Source organism: Salminus brasiliensis, chromosome 13 (assembly GCF_030463535.1).
Source record: "Salminus brasiliensis chromosome 13, fSalBra1.hap2, whole genome shotgun sequence".
Classification (NCBI taxonomy): domain Eukaryota; kingdom Metazoa; phylum Chordata; class Actinopteri; order Characiformes; family Bryconidae; genus Salminus; species Salminus brasiliensis.
This window is the reverse complement of record NC_132890.1, coordinates 9,773,796-9,797,189: the sequence shown is the minus strand read 5'-3', so window position 1 is coordinate 9,797,189 and position 23,394 is coordinate 9,773,796. Positions and strand designations below refer to the sequence as shown.

At 41.5% G+C, this 23,394-nt stretch overlaps 1 protein-coding gene across 1 annotated transcript in view; it reads left to right on the top strand.

Moving 5' to 3' along the window:
• The window catches only part of zfpm1 (zinc finger protein, FOG family member 1), a 91,067-nt gene that overhangs the window by 50,558 nt on the left and 17,115 nt on the right, over positions 1–23,394 (top strand). The window contains exon 4 of the mRNA XM_072695707.1: positions 19,756–19,889. Coding sequence (XP_072551808.1) covers positions 19,756–19,889 — 134 coding nt within the window. The remainder of the gene's footprint in view (positions 1–19,755; positions 19,890–23,394) is intronic.

The window sequence follows — 23,394 nt, the reverse complement described above, 5'->3', positions numbered from 1 at the left end:
ACGATATTAATTGCTGTGTGGTTGCTGCTTGATGGCAGTGCTGGTGATGGGAGTGTGATAGACTTTTTCCCCCCTCCCTCCTCTCGAACTAACTGCCGAGAGAGGGAGGGAGAGAGAGAGAGAGAGAGAGAGAATGAGGGGGAGCAGAAGAGAGATAGCCCTTCTATCACTACTGGAGCAGACGCTGCCTTTATCAGGAGCACGATTGGCAAAAGGGAAACTTTGACCGGTCTGAATTTTTCTCTTATCGTCACGACCCCCCCCCCCTTTTCCAGCCCCCTCCCACCCCCCAACACCAGTCTCTCCATCACCACTAACACGCGCACACACACACACACACACACACACACACACCCCCAATGCAAGAGTACACTCCACTCCTTCCTGTTTTTTTTCTGTTTTACTGAATGTCAGGTGGTGGACTAGCGCTTGTTCATACACTGGTTTAGCTCTCTATCAGCTCTTTCCCACCACCCTTTGGGAGAGGAAGGTTCGGGTGCGTGAAGAAGCCCGCTATCGGCTCAAGTTAGCTTGACCGTTCTTACGGTCATCTCGAGGTGTTCTGTCTCGGAGCAACGTACAGGAAAGATCTGGTCCTATCTGATGAGGTCAGTTCCTGCTGGACCGCAGTTTAGCTTACCACAGCTGACCTCCGAGGCCAAGCAGTTTGAGTGAAGGGTCCGTGCCAGTGCGGCCCTCCACCATAGCCTTACATTGTTTCACTGTTTCCTGTCATTCCCTCCTTCACTTCTCTCTTTTCTTGTTGTTGTGTTTTGCCTCATTTGCAGGGCTATCTGCTTGGTCTCTCTTTCCGTGCGTCCTGTTGCTCTCCTCCCACTTTAAACCCTGCATGACCATCTTCCTTTACCCCACACCCTCTCTCTGGGTGTAAAGTCATCTGTCTGGGCTGTGAGGCAGGTGTGTGTCCTTGATTTGGCTCTTCATTCTTCAAAGCTGATAATCATGACAGTTATGCCTTTGTAGAAGATAAGGGGGTTGATCAGAACCACTACACTCAGATGGTTGGTTTGCTTCTCAAAATACAGATGGTTTGTTTCCCTGTAGTGATGATAATTACCTCAAAGCTTCGGCACTTGGCCAATGCTTCGTCAATGCTTGTTTGAAACTGAAGCGCAAGAACAAGAGTCAAGAGTTCCTCCAAAAAACAGCATCTATCTTTTGTATATTCGCAATTAGATTTAGAAGTAGAATTAGAGTGCAACCGCTTGCAGGTAATCTGCAGGTAATCTCCAGGTAAAGATGTAATCTGACCAGAGGTGTCCAGCTGCATATTACTGAATGGCACTGTATTTTTTACGAAGTGGACCCTCGAAGGTGCAACACGATCCTTACGATTCCTGTTGAGTACTTAAAATGATGAAATTGTTTGTGGACAGCCCTTCTGATTAATTCATTGCTCTACTTTAAGTTGCAAAAAGAGCTTGTCTAGTCAGTGTAGAGAAGTGTTACCAATAGAATAGGAGTCTATGAGGCAGATAAACATGAACCTACTGGCACCATGCCTCCTAGTGCAAGGCGTGGGCTAGAGAGGTAAAACGCCTCCCAGCGCTGAGCTGTGGAGCAGTGGTAACGGTGTTCTCTGAAATGATGAAATTGTGTTCCATCTAATACTTTTAGGAGGAGCTGGGGGCGGTGATCGTCCAACACCCTGGCATCCCTAATTCTCTTGTTGTTGAGCGCAGTCAAATCCTCACAGCAATGCTCCAAAATGTAGTAAAAAGCTTTCTTCCCTGGACAGTCGAGGCAGGTATTGCAGAAATAGCAATATATTGGAATTGATATTGGAAGAATGAAAGAATAGATAAATCAGCAGGTGTCTCAATACTTTTGTCCATATAGTGTATATATTGTATATAAGTTATTTATTAAATCCATGCTGCTGGGATTATTATCAGATATAACATGTCTGTGTAATATAGGGATGGAATGCCTAAACGTAACAGATATTAATACTATTAAATAATATTTCTGTAAAAAATATTATACATTATATTAAATGACTTAAAATGGCGGAACTGTGACTGTGACCAAACACTTTGCTTTCCTGGCTTTATCTGCAGGGGGATCTCGCTCTCGCTCCGTTCAGAGAAGTCCACAGCCCTTAATTGGTAGCGCTCTTAATCAGCGGCGCTGTTGATTGCTTGTGTGTTTGGTTAACTGGCTGCTGTATCTTTGCAGAAATGTTTCTTGTTAGGGTGGGGTTGTATTAAATGGAATGATAGGCGGTGGCTAGGCTCAAGTGTCAGGAATGGGTTGATATGGCGGCGCAGCTTTTTAATCTATAACGTGTCCTGCTGCATGATATGCAAAATAAATTATGAAGAAAAAAAATTATCTTCAGAATGACCTTGCTGGCTGGAGGGTTTGATATTTTCCTCTGTGCTTAAAATTCTTGATATGCAAATAGCCATCACAGTAATCCCTTCTAGCTGCCTGACTGTCGCTCTAGCCTCCTGCTCTTGCTTCTCTCTCTCTCTCCCTCTCCCCCTCCCTCCTTCCTTCCCTCCCTCCACTCTCTCTCCCTGGGTGTGTGGCACTGGGTGGAATTAGGCCCTGAACTAAACTAGCCGAGCATACAACATTCCTGCAAGGCTAGCAAGCCACCACTACCCTCCACCCCCACCAAACATACACACACACACACACACACCCACACACACACACACACAAACTTCTTTATCCAGGTTATTCAAATTACCGCAATAAAACATCATAATGGCAGCGATAATAATGATTATTCTTATTTACCGGGTGCGCTGGGGTTTTATCATATTTAATTATAGAGGATCGAGGGAAGCAGTATATGCATATTATCAATGGCATTTAAATGCTGATAATTTATTTGGGGGAGCAGGCGCTGGCATTGATGAGTGAGCTGGAGGCGGGCTGATAGGTGGCGAGGTGCGGGCCAGGTTTGCCACTGTCAGCAGAGACGCCGGCAAATCTGCATAGGCCTCCTGAAGAGTCCTGAGCTGCGGCAAATTAAAAACATATCAGCACAGTGCAGAGAGAGAGTGAGGGGAGGAGGGGGGAGACAGGGCTAGAAAAGGAGGGAAAAAAGAGAGAGAGAGAAAAAGAGAGGGGAAAGAGGGCGTCGTCTGGCAAATGGAAATCCGGAAACCGAATTTGAAGCTGAGCACACTTGTCAGCTGCTGCCATATAGAGGCTTTTTATTGTCAGTGTAATTTTTTCGCAGTGGAAAACCTGCAAATATATGTTGGTGGGAAAGCAGCAGGTAGATGAACCGGCCAGTTGTCTGCAGCTGGACCACATAAACGCTTCTGGGCGCTTCTGGGCAGAGCAGACAGGTGTGCATTTTTACCTAATCTGAGTCATTTTTTTTTCTTCTCATAGTAGTAGCCAAAATATTCACATATCAGTAATCAGTTTTTCCCAAATGCTTCAGAGGAACATCTTGTTTAGACTTGGCTCTAGCATTTGTTAATGTACCAAAGGACTGGCTGCTAGAGATGAACCAGTCAGTAATTTTTGGGGCCGATAGTGATGCTCGCAGATCATCTTCCAGTCTTTCAAGAGGATCGGCCGATCGCTGATACCGCTGGATGCCACGTAAACCTTTCTGGGCGTTACTGGAACACAGCTGACTAGTGAGCCTGTGAATTCCCATACAGAACTGTACTGTGGAGCTCAAAGTGGAAACGCAACCGAAAAGGGTTGCTGATCAAGCCTTAAAAACTCTGTCCCGTTCGGACGCGATTCTGTTAGCTTCCTGACTGCTGCTGCTGGACTTTTGGCTGTGACCAAAAGTGGTCTACACTTTGGTTTTGTGTGGTTAGTGGTGTTTGCTAGCTCTGCAGTGTTCTGCTACTCACTGTACTGGTCTGAGTGATGCCGTTATTGGTGTTAAAAGTCTTTGCTCTGCTGCTTCCACAGGGTGTGTTCGTTTTACACATTTTACAAATATGAGTATTAGTCAGATATGGTAAGAAAAATAAAATGGCAGACTGATGGAGACGAGCTCTAGCAGTAGAACATGAGCTGCTGTAATTCTTAACTCGCGAATCTGATTGGATTGGATTATTATTATAAAATTATAGAAATTTCGGTCAAAATATGCAATCGGACAGTACGTCTATAGTTAGGTGATGAGATCAGATTTGCAAGGTAAGGATTACAGCAGCTCTGCACGAGGCTCGGGTAGGATTAAATATAGGTCTCGGGTAGCTGCAATGCCTTAATGCATAGCTGGTCGATTTTTTCCATCTCTACTAGCTGCCTTTCCAAGTGACGTGGCTTCTGTGGTCTTGATACGGCTTAAATTTAATGTAGCACTGTCAAAGTGCTGCGTGGTGTGTCATGGCACGCTGAGGAATTGAACAGTACTCAATAGACATGGAAAATTTAGGTCCAGAAAGTAGAAATCCAAAATCCTGGGGTAAAAGTCTTGAAGCGCCTGTGTGCGTTGACTTGCGGAGCTGGAGTTGGTGGGCGTGCCTCTGTTATAAACAGTGGTTTCACATTTTTTGCCGAAACACAGCAGGAATTTCACCTACCTGTCCTCTTCCTGCACTTCTTATTTCTCTCTCTCAGTCTCTTGTCGGGGGCGTAAAGATGGGAAGATTGGGTTGCAGAGTTTTGCAATCACAATTTCATGACATTTTCTAAAATTCTGAAGCAGCGGCAGCAATAATAATTTATGCAGTGGAAGCACTGAACCTTCTTTTCTTAGGAAAGCTAAGAAGTTAAGCTTATCTGCTTATTGGCGGTCTCAAATGCATTTGTTGCAGTCAGTCGTTTTATATATATATATATATATATATATATATATATATATATATATATATATATATATATATATATATATATATATATATATAAGACTGCCCCACACCCTTGCTTAAAGCGTAGTAAGTCGAACAACTGTACTTTTCCGAGTATTGAATCGAAGTTGGAAGTTCTAGTATGGTGACTCATGCTTGTGATTTGCTTTTAATGCAAATGAATCAACACGGAAAACTTCCAAAATATCTGTGCAATCAAGTGATTTGTTAATCATTTTCCTTTTCATTTACCTCCTGGGTAGTAATTGCACCCCAGTAAGTGTTTAATGAACATATTTGTATTGTTCTCAGGGGAGACAATAGGGAGAGCAGTGTGTAGCCTTTATCTGACACAGTCTACAACACTCGAGTGAAGAAGCCGAATGCGCCGGAGTGTCATTCAGTCTTCTGCTGTCTCTATTGTTTCTCTGTAGAATCGTTGAGTCTCTGATCTCCGCGCAGTGTGTGTGTGTGTGTATGTGTGTGTGCTTGTGGATACAATGTCCAATTCTGCTCCACATTTCAAAGTCAATTCAAAGGCTTCCTACCTCAGGTTATTTCCATCTCCCCAACCTTCTCAGCTCAAGGACACTAGTGGAAAAGATCTTTTTCCTCGTATTTGCAGTGTTTAGTTCAGCTGTCTCTGTAGTTGCAGCGTTCGGCGGCGCTATTGTTCCTTTATGAATAGGCCCTTTTTTTTCGTGAAGCAGATATAATTACTCTCAAGTTTTTTTTTCTTTTTATTATTCTATTATATTCGTCCCCAAATGTGATCATTTCAGAAGACGTGTGACAAAGATTTGTGACAAACGTTATTATAATGGGAGGACACCTGCTCACCTGCTTGCGGATGCGTTATTCAAATGTTGTGAGATTGCTATCACTTTCACCCATTGAAACATTTGTCCAAAGTCAGGTTGAGGGCAACAGTTTTTAGTGAAGGATTTGCATATGGAAAGAAAAACAAGCTTCCTTGATTCATTTAGATGTAGATTTGTGGTCGGAGTGTGGTGATATGTAGGACACGTTTTTGCTCGACAGCGAGAGACAAATGGGGACAGATTTCCAGTGAAGGTACTGTATATGATTATCTTTAAGGATAATCTGATAAATGCATATTCACGTTCTCTAAACCCCTTGAACCTGAGGCACATCCGTCAGTTATTATTCAGTAACCTTTATGAATCATTTCGTTACTGCTGTGAAAAACTAATGGAAGAAGTAAGAGTAAGGAACTGAAGTGTAGGCCCACATCGAAACCCCTATGATTTAAGGGCCTAATTATCGTGTCAGTTCTCCCTCCAGGCCAGGGCTTGAGGCAGAGGCGGGTAGATGGGCTATGGAGTCACATACAGTACTGTGCAAAGGTTTTAGACACCTTTTAGAATGAAGGAGCTGCTTATCTCTGTGTTTATTTTCTCAGTGAAACACAAACAGCATTCATGCAGAAAACTGTAGTTTTATGTCACTATGTTCATTAAAACTTAAAAATCTCCAAAGCTCTCCTTATGGTAGCCCATTATTACCTGCATCACTATTATCCAGTAACTACATGATATGGACAAAGTATTGGGACACCTCATTCAGCTTTTTCTTACAAAAAACGAGTTTATCCACCCAAACTGTTCCCCATCTCCCTAACTCATCCAAGAAATATTGGATGGAGCACTAACCATCATTCCAGAGAACACTGGAATCCACTGCTCCACAGCTCAATGCAGGGGGGCTTTATACCCCTCTAGCCTACGCCTGGCCTTAGGCATAGTGCCAATAGGTTCCTGTTCATTTGCTCTAGAGAGTCCTTAAAGCAGTTAAATGCATTCATTAGATGGGGTGTCCACAAACCTTTGGACATATGAGTATTGTGGCTAACAAACACTGCATAACGTTAACTCAGGTGAGCTGGTGATTGAGCTGGAATTGAACAAATGCCCGCTCTGGTTGGGGGCGTCCAGGAGAAATGTGGGAGCAAGCTTTGTTCTTCAGACTAGCTCAGAAGATCTTAACTGCCTCTTTCAAAATGTGAAATTCTTATTCCTTTTTACTGGATTTATGTTCAAATAAATGGTGTTTATACAGGTGGCAAAAGACGTTTGTACAGTACTGTATATACGATTAAGCTTGTGCTGCTTGCCTGAGGGACGTTTTTCTTTCGTTTGTTTTTTATGCAAATGTGGTCTCTGACTGTTTTAAGGGGTTAAATATTCTGGATATTGTTAAATGCAGTCATCATCCATTTTCCTTCCATATTTGTCACTTTAGTCCAGAGAGAGAGCGCGAGCGAGCAAGAGCGAGAGAGAAAGATAATGGTGGAGGTAGCCCGATTTCCGTCTTTTGTGAAAGGCAAGTGTGGTAGATCAGTTGAGGTAGGTGGGAAAAAGGAAAAAAAAAGTGCAGTCAAGTTAACAGTGCTTTTTTCCCCCTCTTTTTTTTTTTTTTTTTGTTCCTCTCTCACTCTGTTTAATGGGTGCGTGGGAGGGAATGTGTCTTGGCAGCAGAAACATGTTTTTAAAATGACAGCACTAATGTTCCATGGCAGCCCTGTGGGAAGTTGATGGTTTTCAGTTAGTTGTTGCGTTTATCATCTGCTTTTCTGCAATCTGTCTTTATTTCTTCCTGAGATGTGGCTGTGGTTGTGCGGCGGTGTATTAGGGGCTCAGACGGAGCTGTTATCTGGGCTTGAACAGAGCCGGCTCAGCGTCAGACCGTTAACTCCTGTCCCTCTCTCGCCCGGCTCCTCTTGCCCTGCTCACGCGCATGCACACACACACACACATACACACACATACACACACACACACACACACACACACACACACACACACACACACACACACACACCATGTGACATACTGTTACCCCAAAACCAGTCTCTCACCCCACAAGGCCTGGCTCAGTATACAGCACAATTTCTCTCTCTCTCTCACTGTCTGAGTGCAGTGCAGTGCAGTGCAGTACAGTAGCAGCTAGATCAATCAAGTCAGGGTGGATGCTACTGCATTCATTCCATGCGTGATAGTGGTGGCATGTTGGCATTGGACTTGATTCTGAGATGCATTTGCATCAACAGTTACAGTAAGCAATTAATTGTACTCTAACTGCTCTGGACACATCAGGCATTCACTGGAATTTTTCGCACCGTTGTCTGTATTATTTCTGTAAGGCTGAGTTAATGGAAGCTCTGCTATTCATATTCATTCAGCCTTAAATCTCCTCAGGTTTAGTGAGTAACATCGAACTGCTGGCCAACTTTCCCACTGTATTGTAAGAAATGAGACTATGGTACCTGGAGTTTTCCTTTGTATCTTTACCACAGCTGATGTGCATATTCAACCCAAGCCCAAGTATGCTGATTATAGTAGTGATGATTTATTAATTAGAAAAGAGGTGCACTAATCTGGGAATTTGGGGCCCAATATCTGATATTTTGTATGTATCAATCTGATGTTCCTTTTTCATGTGTATATATCTAATGATCTTTATAAGTATATCTAGAAGTCCACAAGTATATATCTTCTGGTATTTTGCAATTTTTTCTATCTATATAATGAATGTATTTACATATGTTTTCTTTGACAGATCTATTGATATTTTGCACATATATCACTATTGATATATACTTCAGTGAAAATATTTACAAATTTTTGATAAGTATATCTACAGATATTTTTTATTACTGTGCATATTGAGCTATACTTTTGGTATATATCTACTGGTATTTTCCACATATATAGCTGTTGATATATACTTAAATAAATGTATGTATTTCCTGATATTTATCACATGTATACATTTATTGATATACACTTTCAAAAATATGTCTACTGATATTTTTTATCAATATATTTATGCATTTTTTTGAGATATCAATTGATCTAAACTTTCATCAAAATGTCTGCTGATGTTTTTCATTGATCTACTGGTCAATACTTTCAAGTAAATATCTACTAGTATTTTCTGTACTATTCATATGTATATATCTATTGATGTACACTTTCATAAATAGATCTTCTGATATGTAATATTGATTATATATATATATATATATATATATATATATATATATATATATATATATATATATATATATAATATAGCTAACAAACACTAAAATATATATTATATATATCAGTATTTTTCATCTATATAGTTTTTGACACATACTTCAATAAATATCTTATCATCTTAATATATATTGATATATGAATTCATGAATATATGTACTGTTTATTTTTCTTGATATATCTGTTGATCTATACATTCATGTATATATCTGCTGATATTTTTTTTTACTTTAGACTTCTATCATCGATTAATATTTTTTATGTATATCTATAGATAAATACTTTCATGCATATCTACACTCCAGTTACACTCCAGTAAATATTAACGATTGGATTAAATTTCAGTGTTTCTTTTTGACCACTTTTAAAACATTTAATTTGAATAAATATCAGTAGAGTTTTGGGTGCTGTGCTAAAATATTAATATTATTCTTCAGCTCTTTGCAAATCATTTTTGTGATTGGTTTGTGAATGATCATAATCTCAAGCACGTTTTCCTGTTTGTAATTACAGTAAAGTTCGGATAAAGTGAATTTGGCTCATGCTCCTCACACACCTGCACTGTAGCGTAGTGCGGTTGGCTGTGGGATGAGGGTGGTTGAAAGTGAAGTGTAACGACAATTTAATATATGTCACAGGAAACCCAGCGAGTGTTTGGCGATATCGCTGCGAGTCGATTTGGGTGCGTGTGTGTATGAGTGTTCATATACAGTGTATAGGTTATCCACAGTCCACACAATGATTGACTGTGTTGGAAAGTTATGTGTTTAATGTAAGAGATACCCTGCTCTTATCCCTCCGCGCTCTCTCTCTCTGTGTCACTCTCGTGCCGTGCTGATGATTGAGGGGTGTGGGGGTGTAATCTAGAGCGGCGTTTCTCACTGCTGTCCCACCCCGCTATCGGCCCGGCTGCACCATGTGGCCTAGACGCTGGTGGCAGCAGGCGGGACACTGCCACTTCGATTGCGGCCCTATCAGATGCCTGGAGCTTTCCTGCCACTTCCTGTCCCTTCCTGCTCCATGTTTCGGTTTGTCTTTCCTCCCTCCAGCCTTCTATCTCCCCTCCACCAGCTTCCCAGTGTGTGTGTGTGTGTGTGTGTGTGTGTGTGTGTGTGTGTGTGTGTGTGTGTGTGTGTGTGTGTGTGTGTGTGTTTATTTGTGTGCAACAGACACACCAGTCTTAAGAAGTGGCTGGCAAACCAAAGTAACTAGTAGTGAAAGGTTGTGGGTGGGCAATATGACCATATTATAAATACAATGCTCTTCTGAGCATGCTTCAGTATTGTGAGTACCTCTAGGACACTGACCGTTGGCATGGCTTACCCTGCAATCTGACCCCAACTTTCCAACCTGGGATATGTGAAGACGAAGATGCTGCACCAGCAGGGAGTTAGGTTGATTAGCTGTTTAAGCAAAAGAGCAAACACACCAGAAGCTAAGAGGGGTTTGATATGCTGAGAGAGAGGCTGGTAGACCGGTTCATTGGTGGCAGAAGAAAGGGCTCAGAGTGCAGAGGAAATGAGGAGCAAACGTTTCAGCTTCTGGGCTGTTTTTTTCTAAGGGTTTGTTGTCCTCAAACATGCACAGAACGTGTGTGTGTGTGTGTGTGTGTGTGTGTGTGTGTGTGTGTGTGTGTGTGTGTGTGTGTGTGTGTGTGTGTGTGTGTGTGTGTGTGTGTGTGTGTGTGTGTGTGTGTGTGTGTGTGTGTGTTATATGAGGTGGGGTATGTAACTGCTGAGGTGTTGACTGATGTTCCTGAACCACCACTTAAATTGAAATAGATCACAGTATTTCAACACCTCAGTGAATTGTATTGTGAATGCCTATTATTATTATTATTAGTAGTAGTATTATTATTGTTATTACAGCATCTACAAATCAGATGCACCTTATGAGTCGTAGATTCTCCTCAACTTCAGTACGCATGTATAAGATGTAATGTACATGTGTAATTTGCTGACAGCTGACTTGTATAGAAGCAAAAATAATGTTGCAACATTAAAAAAGCAGACCTTTTTGATTATCACTGTTAATATTTATTGGTCATAATCGTATATTTGTCATTTTTTAAAACCTTATAATTGTATCTGTGTGACTATAACTCCGGAATGACATTTCCTCCTTTTTTTTGCCTGCAAAATGTAAATTCATTTGCTCCTATCATTAAAATGTCCTTTTTTTAAAGCCAGAAGGAGTTGCTAAAGTAGACATGAAATAATTATTGAATTAATTATCGAAGTCACATACCGTACAATTAATTTTGTGGCTTTGCCGGAGTCTTTTTACCCTGTCTATGCAGCGAGAATGTCAAGAAACATTTTCTAATTAATTTATGTGTGATTATCAGGAGGAGTTTCTGGAAGGTCTCCACTTTCAATTTATGAAAGGGTAACGATGGTGTGTGTGTGTGTGTGTGTGTGTGTGTGTGTGTGTGTGTGTGTGTGTGTGTGTGTGTGTGTGTGTGTGTGTGTGTGTGTGTGTGTGTGTGTGTGTGTGTGTGTGTGAGAGAGAGAGAGAGAGAGACAGCTATACAGAGAGACATTAGTGCACACACATGCACACTGGCACCACTGGAATTACGTCTTGCACCCACACCCTAACCCTAACTCACAAACATAGTTACACCTACACAATTAGACCATTACACACCTTATATCCGGTATGACCGACTGTACATGCTTCAGGAGAGATATCTCTTCAAGCAGATGCTTGTGCAGATTTGTTAAACACATGGCCCGAGGAAAAAACACTATGTGAGCTGAGCTCTGCCAAACGATCGTGCCTGCAGTATGTGTATAATAACCGGCTCTTTCTCCAGCCTACAGTGTGCCTACAGCACCTGTCAAATATTTGTCTAAGCAGTGTTTGATTTTCACTTTTTATATTAAATGACTGAGTGAATAAAGAGAAATACACGCAAAGTAGCCTCTTAACCTTTGCGACTTTTATCATATCTGAAGTTATTCAGTAATTATATAAACAGAGCAAACTGGCTGAGCTATTCCTACGCTACCAGAGTGAGGAATGTAAGGCCTGGACCTGCTAATGGCAGGGTGGAGTTTAAGAGGATAGCATAAAACAGCTATTCATTAATAATGTGATTGCATTTCGCAACATACAGACAGCTTCATGTTCAGGTCCTGCTCAGTACAGTTGTCTTTTCCAACGGCCTGTTAAAAGCACATATATTTACTAAATATTTACTAAAAAAAAATATATAAAAAAATAAAATAAATAAAATGTTTTGAAAATGTAGCAGATTTATTTATTTTTAATTCTATAAAATGCATGTGGAATGGCATTACTTCTTAAGTAACTCTGTTACATATAGTTACACATGTAATATTTTTCTAAATGTTATTATTTTTTGTAGTGAAGGTGTGCATTTTTCTAACAAATTATTTGATATAATTAATCTATAATATTAGTATATAACATATATTTTTTAGTTTTATTTATCAAAATAATTTGTGTGGTACAAATATAAAAAAAACTGTTATTATTTTCAAAATGCAGCAGTTTTCTTTACTTTTAAGGTTTAAGTTGTATTCTATATTATGTTTCTTTTTTTTTTTTTACTTTTGTCGAACAACGCGTTGACACTGCAAAACTGATTACTAGTGAATGAATTAATACTGTATATCAAGTATAATGATATTTTATTTTTTACATTAATAAGTACAGGTTTAAAAAAAAAAATTATTAATGGGACAAATGTTTTAAAATGCATTGCAACATGTGTTTCTTCTATGAGCTATGTCTGTGCTGGTAGCAAAATTTGCATACTCAGTTAACCATGTATTAAATAACTGTTAAAAAAAAATGGTAGGCCTCAGTTGGTGTGGAAGGATTGGAGACTTGTTAAGTGTAAGCGGATCAGAGATGCATTGCAGACAGTCGCAGCAGACTGTGACCGGACCAGACCTCGGCTTTTCCTGTGCCAAGTGTTTGCCGAAGGGGAGCTCCACCTCTGCATGCGACAAAGCAAAAGCTGGGGAGGGCAAACTGGAATTTGTGCTAGGCTAAAAGCTAAAACTAGCCTTTTACCATCTCTTTTCTCCAACGTCTGCACTACCTCAGCTGACTGCCAAACTGGAGCTATTCAGAAGGGACCGAGTCAGGGTCAGTCTTATTTTTTCTAGTTTCATTCTGGGGCAAATTAACAGGGTGGTAAATTGGCCCACAAGGTAGTCTTAAAAAATTACTCATATTTAACTTAAATAAATGCAAATTCTTAGGCACTTTTAAGAGCCGCCAGAGAACATTATACGGTTTGACTGTGAAAGCCAATGGTAGCCTTCAGCCCACATTGCCTGCTCTGAGCTGTCCAGTGTGATAATGGTTTTAACAAATGGTTCAGCTTCCCAGCAGAAGCTCAGAACATGTAGCAGCATCCCAAAAAGCTGAAGCCGCTCCAAATTAAAGGGGAAGGCCTTAAATGGCCTCTTGTTACCATAATTTCGTCGACCCTCTGTGATGAGCTTGACCCGTCTGGCATCTGACTCATATCGCCCCCTGTTGGTAAAGGTTAATGAACACTTCACTAGGAGCAGGGAATCTTTTATTATTCCCACCACAGTAGCTGTCAAACTGAATTTGGTGATTAGCTTAGTTTTATTTTGAGCTTTTGTCTCAGTGGTTTTATTCCATGCTGAGTGACAGATGGAGGGTTTGTCCATCTTCCTGCTTCTCCACAGTGACTTTGTTCTACTGAAAATGCAGAATGTAGATTGCAAAATGCAGATGGTTGAATTCTTATTTGTTTCCCTCAGGCCTACGTCTTTAAAGCTACCTCGACATCTCCCAATCCTACTTCTCATTTACGTGCGCTTGTGTGGCGTTTATCTTATTGGCTGCTCTGCATGTTTGGCATCTGCTCTTTTCTAGGCCTTGTGCTGGGCAGATAAAAGTTCAGAAGTACAGTTAAGAGAAATTAGTTGTGTAAACAGTAGTAAATGTCAATGATAAAGTTCTGTTGAAGCGCATCTGATGAGTGGCAATGCAGGTGTCTTATCTCTCGCCAGCAATAGAAGGCAAAATGGAAATGATGCAGTGGTGCGCATGCGATTCATATCCTAGAAATTTGTATCTTTTTCAACTGAACGGTTTGACCTGGGGAGTCTAGGTATGCTTGAATTAAAGTGGATGGCTGCATGCGTGTGTGTGTGGGTGTGTGTATGTCTCAGCGAGGTAGGGGTGGCTGTTGGCCACTGTTTGCATTCTTGAATGAAACTGGTTTTAAAGACGCTTTGCAGTTTTAAAATATATTTATTCATATAAAGAGGGACTAATGTGCAAGCACACACCTGCAGGCAGTCAGACGCACACACTCTTTATGCTCTGCATGTGTATGTGTGTGTGTAGGGAAAGTGCTGGATTTGTCATTCAGCAGAGGTTAAACCCCACCTATTAGCGCGGGGTCGGAGTGCGCCTCAGATAAAGATTTCCTGTTGTACTTTGTCAAAAAATCAATGGCGGCACTGCGATCTGCTCATTTGATATCAACAATAGTCTTTTTAAAAATCAATTAGTCCTGATAGGGCAGCTCATGTAGCTAAAGAAACGCAGTGGCCGTCTGATTGGCTGAGCCACGCCTTTAATCCGCCAATCAGCTGGTGTTTCTGTATGCTCCAATGATGAGCTTTAATGGAAATGTTTAGGGGGAATCTTCTAATCGTCAAATTATGGTCTTGTGAGGAGGCCCATTTTATGTTCTCCTGGTCTGAGCTTGTCAATCAGCTTAGCAGATAAGGTTCTACTACTTATATACCATCATCTAGCACCAATGGGAAGAGTTTTAACAATTGCTGCTGCGCAAAAAACTTGTATTTCCATACAAGTCTCCATTTTGACGTTTTTCACATTTTGACATAATGGGAATCTGGCAGTCTTTACATCGTGTCAGAATTTCATGATGAATGATGAATAGAAATGCTCTAAAGTGACTTCCATTGACTTCCCTTGAAAGTGTAGCAGGTTCTTTTCTTTTTCTTGACTGCAGCAATATGTGTATAAACCATCCATACATGCCAAATTTCATGCCCCCCACCCCCTCCAGTATTTGAAATCCAGCAAATGAACAGTAGTAGTGCATTAAGACTGTGTAGAAGTGTGTGTGGTCTGTAGGGGATGTGAACTTGCTTTCACTTAGAACATCAACAAAAACATGTCTTGACCACGGCTGTGTATGTGCTGCACAGAGGGAAATTAATTACTCTCCCTTCCTCTCAGTGGTGTGTTGTTGAGTGGTCATGCTGACAGAAGTGTGTGGTGGATTCAGTTTCTCCTCTAAGCTCTCCGCAGTGCTGACAAATGGACTCGTGATCGGAGTTCTATTCAGACAGCAGTTTTTTGTAAAATGCTAAGTGTGTGTTTTTGATGTCTGCCCAGGACTGAATTGGTGTGTGTCCTTCTGGAAAGAACATTTAAAAAATCAGCTGCTGAAATATGAATGTCTGTTTGTGTGTCTGGGATAGTGAGTATGACTATTTATGTACTGCTACACGTGAATAAATAAATAAATTAAGGGGCTACAATGGAGACTTAAATTGAAAAAGAACCTTTACATCAGTGTTATTCAAGGTTCCTCATACTCCCACATCTCTACTACAAGCATGAGCTGTGTCTGGAACTGTGCCCTGTTCCCCATGTGTGAAAATCCAGATCACTATATGGAGCACTATTATAGGGAACAGAATTCCTCATGATGGTAAACGATTTCGGACACGTTGTTACGTGTCTGACCAGCAGTGTTCCTCAAAGAAGCTGCACGCAAATCTTCAACTCAAACATGGCCATGGATTATGGGTATTCCATTTCTGTTTAGTGTATATCATTTGGACACTATATAGTATTTTGCATTATGGGAATGTTATAATTGACTGAAAATTCAACACTACATTTTTGGACACCACTACAAATTTGCCAGTAGTGGTAGTGCACTATCCAGTGAAAAGTGGTTCTTCTATTGCTTTGATTAAAGCAGCATTATGTGAGAAAAGGTATTTCTTGCTCCTCTGCTCCCCCTACAGTCGAGAAGTGTAATTCACGCTTTGAGTCCTAGATGTAAGAGTGGATAATGGTAACAAATATTGCGTAAAAAATTCTCATTTCGAATTTCTCATCTCTGTTCTCAAATCTTCTCTCCTCTTACATCCCCACAGTGTCTACCAGGCTTCCATTACCGCTAGTTGTTTCATTAATGATGGAGTGGTTGTTTTATTGGTTGCAGGCCAGGCGCCTGGGCTATTGATAAGGGTTTGTATGGACACTGCCAGTGTGGAGCAGTATTGATAAGAGCTATGTGGACTCATCGCTATTGATAAGGCCACCATGCAGGTTTTGGGCAGCGGTCACACAACAGCATCGATAAGGCCAGTGCAGAGTTTTTTATTTATTTATTTTTTTTGTGGGAGGTTGCTAAGGCCAGACAGAGAGGCAGTAACAGAGGGCTTGGTCAGGGCATTGTGTGGGAAAACGGTGGGGTTGTGGTGATAAGGGGGCCAGTTCTTTAGAGAGGAGGCATCAGGGTTATTAGCTGAGAGTGAGATGTCGGACTGATATTCTGCTAATGCAAAAATGAATTACATGTTTTAACACATACTGTTCAACTGCGTGTTGTTAATCCTCTCTGAATAGTGATGGTAATTTTTCCCCTAAGCACTGTTTAATGACTTTGCCAGCTGGTTTAGATGGTTGTAAGAGATAAGATATCCTTGATGAGCAGACATCAACCTATAGGCCACATGAGCAGTATGGTTAAAATGCATCAGCGCTATATAATAGGTTGATGTGAATGTGGCGATACAGCAGCACTGATAACTGATTAAAACATTAATTACATATATTTTGGCTAGAGGTCTCATGATGTTTTTAAATGACCTTAAAAATGGTTTGTGTTTTTATCAGACGTACTCCATCACTGATTGAATAGGTCCTCCATTCAGTGTATTTAAAAAAAATAAAAAAATAATAATAATTCAACTGAATCATTTGAGGCTTAATGGATCGTGTGGAATGCATTAAAATGGCTTGATTTGTTTTAAAGATCTGTATTCCATTACTGTGTAAATAGGTCCTCCACTGATAGTAGCGTAATCAGTATTATTCTGAATCGCACCAAAATAATCCAACTGAATCGCTTGAGGTTCAATGAATCACTGAATCATTTCCTAATGGAATCAGGTCATTATTAAATCAGAGATTGACACCCCTAATCAGCAGCGATGTAACCTGAGTGAGGGAGGACCGAGCACTTTCCAAAGCTCTGCCGCTCACCTCGTGCTGATGGAGGGGTCATGTGAGGGGTCAGGGTGGGCACCGATCCTGGGCTGAGATTAGGTCCCACTGATAGGGCTCTCGGACTCCTGGCTTCTGGGGAGATAGCCGGCCTGGACACTGGACTTCAGCCCATTGATAGCAGCACAATCTCTGATGGCTAATGACAAACCTGGTTAATGACCAACCCACGGCCTGACCCTGCGCATATCTCAGTCACTCAGTAATACCATGACGTTCCACTTCTTCTTCCTCACGTCCATCTGGCTTTCTCTCCCATTCTCTGTGCACCCCCCCCCATGTCATAACCGTGTCTCAGTCAAATATGCTTCCCCTTTGTGTAGCTCTCCATCTTTGTTCCTTTCTCCGTCCCTCCACCTCCCCTCCCTCTCTCCCTCCCTCCCTCGCTCCCTCCCCCTTTTTGTCCGGGTCTTGGCTGTGGGAAAGCCATTTTATCAGCGTCTGTCTGTTGTTCTCTGGTGGGGATAGATACAGAAAAGATAGATGAGTGTTTTGACATGGAGAGTGTTAGACAAACACTCTTATCGGGCCCGGCACTTTAGCCCGACCCCCGAAAGTGAGACTGAACCATGGAGAGACCTGGAGGAGTGTGTGTGTGTGTGTGTGTGTGTGTGTGTGTGTGTGTGTGTGTGTGTGTGTGTGTGTGTTTAAGGAGGAGGTTAGTTTAGAGGAACTGAACTAGGATGGAGTGGTCAAAGCTGAACCACACACACGCACACACACAAACTCAAATACAGAAGGTCTCCAACCCATACAGTGGAACGAACCATATGTGCATGCTAAAACTAGGTCACATGGTGGTCTTCCCACAAAATGTGTGTGCTTTATGGGTCTTTTTGAATCCGTGTAGCATGACAGATCTCTGGGAACCTGTTGTCGTGGAGTGTGGATTAGTCAGGCCTGTGTTAGTGGGAAGTTCTTGCTGTTTGGGAGGAGTGTCATATCTTTTTTGTGGAGCGCTTGTCCGTGTCAGGCTCACATCTGTGAATCAGCAAAGCCTTGACTCCGATCCCTGTTTTGCACTTATCTGTGACAGGAAGTACAAAAGTTCTCTCCGTTTTGGCCCACTTTTTCCAAGCGCTCTCTCACTACTTCTTACTGAGTGCCAAACTCCCCCTAGTGGCACATTTTGCAGATGAATTCTCTTTACAGTGGCTCTTATTTGGGTTTGCGACTGTACTGCCTTTGGTTTGGTTATAGTTTTGGAGCATGTTCTTATATTTCTGTACTTCTGTATATTCTCAAATTCGGTGAATTTGGACAGCAGTTAGACAGATATGTCTCAGGAATCATCCTGAAGACAGTGAAGTACAGTGTGATTCACTGTCTCTAGTGAGTCCACATGGAAGGAGTTGTCTGAAAGCCTCCCAGTTGTAAAAATAATGAAAGAAGTCTCTCTCAAAACACTCAGTTTTAAATTTCATCATAAATTTAATACATTTGATAAGGCATCTTTCAATAATAATCTTAAGTGAAATATCTGGATATGGATATTTTGAGGTATGTAGATTGGAAATCATCATGTTGTTCAAACAACATAGAATTGCATTGAATTAATTTAACTTTGTTTACATCAATTTGCCAGACATTTTAACAACTGTTGCAACTAGTTCCTCAGTTAGTTACAGTTAGACCCACCTATGGGGTAAGTTGTTTATTCCCTTAATGCACCAAGCCTTATTACACGCTAAGGTATATTACTATTATAAACTGGTGGGGCTTTTCTTTGGTAGTAGAGGTTTGTAATAACACTAGGCTGCTTAAGGGCTTATGGTCGAACTCACTCCATTGTCTAGCTGGGTTGTTTGTTAACAGTTGCTGCTGGACACAAAAGTACTGTATGACTAATAAATTCTAATCTAGACATTCTACATTTATAAATATTTCTGTTTATTATTTATTGGCAATTCATTCATTACCTCTTGCTCAATTAGATGTGATTGTGTTTCAGAACCACTTTGGGCACATTCTGTGTTTTGCACACTTCCATTCTAATTTCTTGGTTCTGTGAGTGGTTCTTCATTAGCAGCGGTCCAAAGAAGCATGTGTACAAGCTCTTTTCTATAATAACTGTACAGCTGTGGAGCAGTGGAACTGTGTTGTCTGGAATAATAGTGCTCCATCCAGCACTTTTGAGATGAGTTGGGGATGAGGTTGCATGTCTAAGATCAAGTCTAAACTCAAGCCAGTACGAGATAACTGCCTGAATAACTGTATGCAATTAACACAGCAGAGACATCTTTATATTTTAAACCTAGATTTTTTTATGGGTTAATTTGTAGCAGAGATGTTTGTAGCAGATATGAACAGGATAAATAAATCATGTTATTATTGAACTATTATTAGTTATTAATTAATTATTAATTAAACTTCAATGTTGCAAAAAATCGGAATGCAAGCTAAAGGAACACTCTTGTGTTTATTTTATTATTTAATGAGGAACATTCTGTATCTCAGGTGTAGAACATTCTAATTTACACCACCTCTCTGTTCCTGTGTGTGTGTGTGTGTGTGTGTGTGTGTGTGTGTGTGTGTGTGTGTGTGTGTGTGTGTGTGTGTGTGTGTGTGTGTGTGTGTGTGTGTGTGAACAGATGATTTGGAGCTGAATGAGGTGCTTGAGGACCCTAAGGTTGTGGCCAGCAGGGACCTGTCGGGAGACACAGTATGGGGACCGTTCTCTGGAAGCATCCAATCGGACGACGCTGCAGACGGAGCGTCCAATGAGGTGAGGTGGGGGGGGGTTGGGCTGCGAGGGACAGGTCAAAGGTCATGTGCAAAACGCTTGGCCATTAAGGCGAGATCTGTAGCAGAGATAGTGGACGATCAATGTTCCTGTTTGATTTGTCTCTTTGTCTGCTTCCTCACATTACTAATGTTCATGTGATTGTCACTGAGCGCAGTGTGTTTGTGTTAGGGAAGCCTGCTGTCATGTGCTGAAAGTCCATCTGATCATGTGATGCAGCACTGTGAGAGTCTTCTTCTCTCTGGCCACGTACTTGAACATTTCAGAGATAAGACTCTCGCTCAGTCCCTCTCTCTCTCTCGCTCTCTCTCTCTCCGTCTTGCCTCGCACTCACTCACTCACTCACTCATGCACACACATCCTGACACACATATACTCATGATTATATCTGCACAGGATGCATATATATATATATATATATATATATATTTTGTGTGTGTGTGTGTGTGTGTGTGTGTGTGTGTGTGTGTGCCTCTAACTACTATTATCCTATTGATTATCGTTAACCTATTGATTATTTTGGCAATTAGTCGATTAATCTATTATAATCTATAATCTATATCTATAATATCTATTATAAATTAAATATCCTCCAGAAAAGTTAAACTGAGCATTTAAAAGTCTTTTATTTTAATAAAACTGTAAACAAAGGTTTGCATATTAAATGCAGAAATGTAGGTTTCAACGAGAAATTCAGCAAAAAGTCAGAAGTACAGTGGGGTAATTATACCACTTATCAAAGTGTGTGTGGTCTAGTGTATGTCTACACTAAGCGAAAAGTGCTTAAAATAATGGCAGAATAGAAGAATTAGATACGGTTTCAATCCAGTCAACCCAAAGAGCACGAACAGACATACTGGTACCGTCAATCAGCGTAAAAGCCCAGATTCTAGCTTTAACACTTACTCTTTTACCAACCTTTTTCTTAACCGAGTCGGACTCTGCTGCAGTTGTTGTTTATAACTGTAGCTTTGAAGGGAGCTGACCAGACAGGAGCCAGAAACGACTGCCCTCATGGAGCAGTAACATAGTGGTAATGAGGAAAAGTGTTTGTCATTTGATGTGAAGTGTTTCAGAGACTTCAAAAACTAAAGTCATGAAAAAAAGAAACATTCCAATGTTAAAACGATGTGTCGGCTTAAAATATTGATGTAATCTCCATTTTTACCCAATTTTTATGATGAAAGGACCAATAGGAATGCTCCAAAATGTGTTTTTGCATTGACATCCATTGAAAGGTGCCAGTTTGGAGATATATGCATGTTACCAGATGACATAATGTCCACTGTTAGAACTAAAGGTTTCTAGGTTCTTGGTCATGATAGGTATAGAATCTGGAGGTTCTTCTGACTTTTACAATAGTTCTTCAGACCTCTTATTCACAGGAAAAGGTCTTTTAAAGTCCACCCTTTGTTCTGTAGAAACATCTGTGGTTCTTCAGTGGCATCTGTCCAAAGAACCGAGTGTACATGCTCCTTTCTAAACTGTACATGTATGAAATAAATATTACATTTACTGTGGCCTGGTGATTGAGGGAAAAGAAAGCAACCCTGTTTCTTGCTGCTGCCCTGTAGTAGAAGTCAAACCGCAGAAGGCTGTATGCAAATGGCAGCTCTTCTAGAACGAGCTCGCTTCATCTTTTTCCCCTGAACCGCGCGGGTTCTGTTGGCTGAATCCTGCGTGTGATTGGCTGCTCCCCCCCAGACGGACGCTCCTCTTTTATCTCAGCATGGCGCCATCCTCCTGGACAACAAACCCCAATGATTGATTTCGCCTTGATAGTCTCTCATTTCTAAGATTTCATTTATTATCAGGATTTCTAGGTCCGCACCCACCCCCCCTCCTCTCCTCTCGCTCTCTCTCTGTCTGTCTCTCTCTCTCTCTCGCTCTCTCTTGCTCACTCCCTCCACCTTTCCTTCACCTCCTCCTCCTTCTCCTCTTAATCTCCCTCTCTCCATCCCTCCCTCCCTTCCTCAAACCTCGTTATCGAGGCGAAGGCTTTGTTGATGATTTTCAGTTCGGAACTTTCGCATTCGTATTCTATCACGTCGGCTCTCCCTCTCACTCGCCGCTATCTGCGAGCCGAAGGAGTGTGTATCTGCGGGAGATAGCACCCGGAGAATCACACATTCCTGCCGCCTCGCTCCCCTGTCCCTCCACATCCCTCCTGCTCCGCCGTCTGAAGGGGTCGCCAGGGGTCAGGGCCGGTCGTTTTAAGCCCGGGCCGGGCGCTCGTGCCCAGCGCTTATGCTGTGTCTGAAGATTAGGCTCTGAAATCATACACTTTCTTCACTGTTGATTTATTTTTCTCTGTTCTGACATTGAAAATGCATCGGATTTCTTTATCGCAAAGCAGAATAAAATATAGCGCAATCTCTGACAAACCATATAGAGTTGTTTGTGTAACGAGATATGCATAATTGTGCAGTTAAAGCTGTTATCTCTGATATCCTGAAACAACAGCGGTTTCGAAACAGCTCTAAAGTGGAGGAAGTGCTAGGCTTCGTGGCTGCAGCAGCTCGGGAAGGTGGCTGGTGTTGAGTGGGCTTTCCTCTCCGGCCTTGCTGTAGTTGTCCCTCAGTGCTGTCGGACTCTTTAGTGACGCTCTACACTTCACCCCCTCCCCGCCACCCTGCTAATAGGCAAGCCTAGGCCTGGCACCGCTGCCAAACCTGTGTGCTTTACCCCTCGCTCTGCAAATTTGCCTCTTCTTTGGCCCGCTCTGATAAGCTATCAGCTTTATGCGGCCCTTCCAAATAACACTAGGAAACAAGTGCGTGCTGTGTGGCTCGACGCCTCTCAAACACACGCATGCTACACACACACACACACACACAAACTGATATTTGCGCAATGATTTTTGATTTGCTATAATGCTCAAACGTGCCCGTTTGTGGACCTGTGTAAATACACCGGGGAAGGTTTTGGTATGTGCCTTGGTGGATGGTGGATGGTGGGTGTGGAGGGGGCTTGGCTCTTCCTGGTAAACTGGGCGTTTTTTCTGAGTGAGATGGAATCGGGTACTTTCCTAGTGGCTGAGATCTTCTGCTGAAGATTATCAGGCCCAGCTGCCAGGGCTGCATGTAAAGTCTCTCATTTGCATCTCTTTAGAAAGTAAGCTTTAGAAAGTCATTTATCTATTTAAATAGTCATTTTCGATGCAGATGTTGAGCAGAGAGAGTATACGGACAGACCTGTGGTCAGTGCCAAGGTGTTCTTGTTAATTTTTCCTGAATAGCTAATCTAGGAACTTCTATCCAGGCTTTTATTCGGTTGACAGTCAGGCTTTTGGTGCAACCCTACAAAGGGTTGCTTGAGCAAGAACCACTTTTGGTTTATTTTTGCAGCAGAAATGTGTGACTAACTTGGAAAAGAACCTTTACATCATCTAAATCTTCTCTAGGCCTCTCTAAACCTTTAAAAGCGTCTTCACACTCACACATTTCTATTACAACCACTTAATAGAACCAAAGGTGGTTCTTCTATG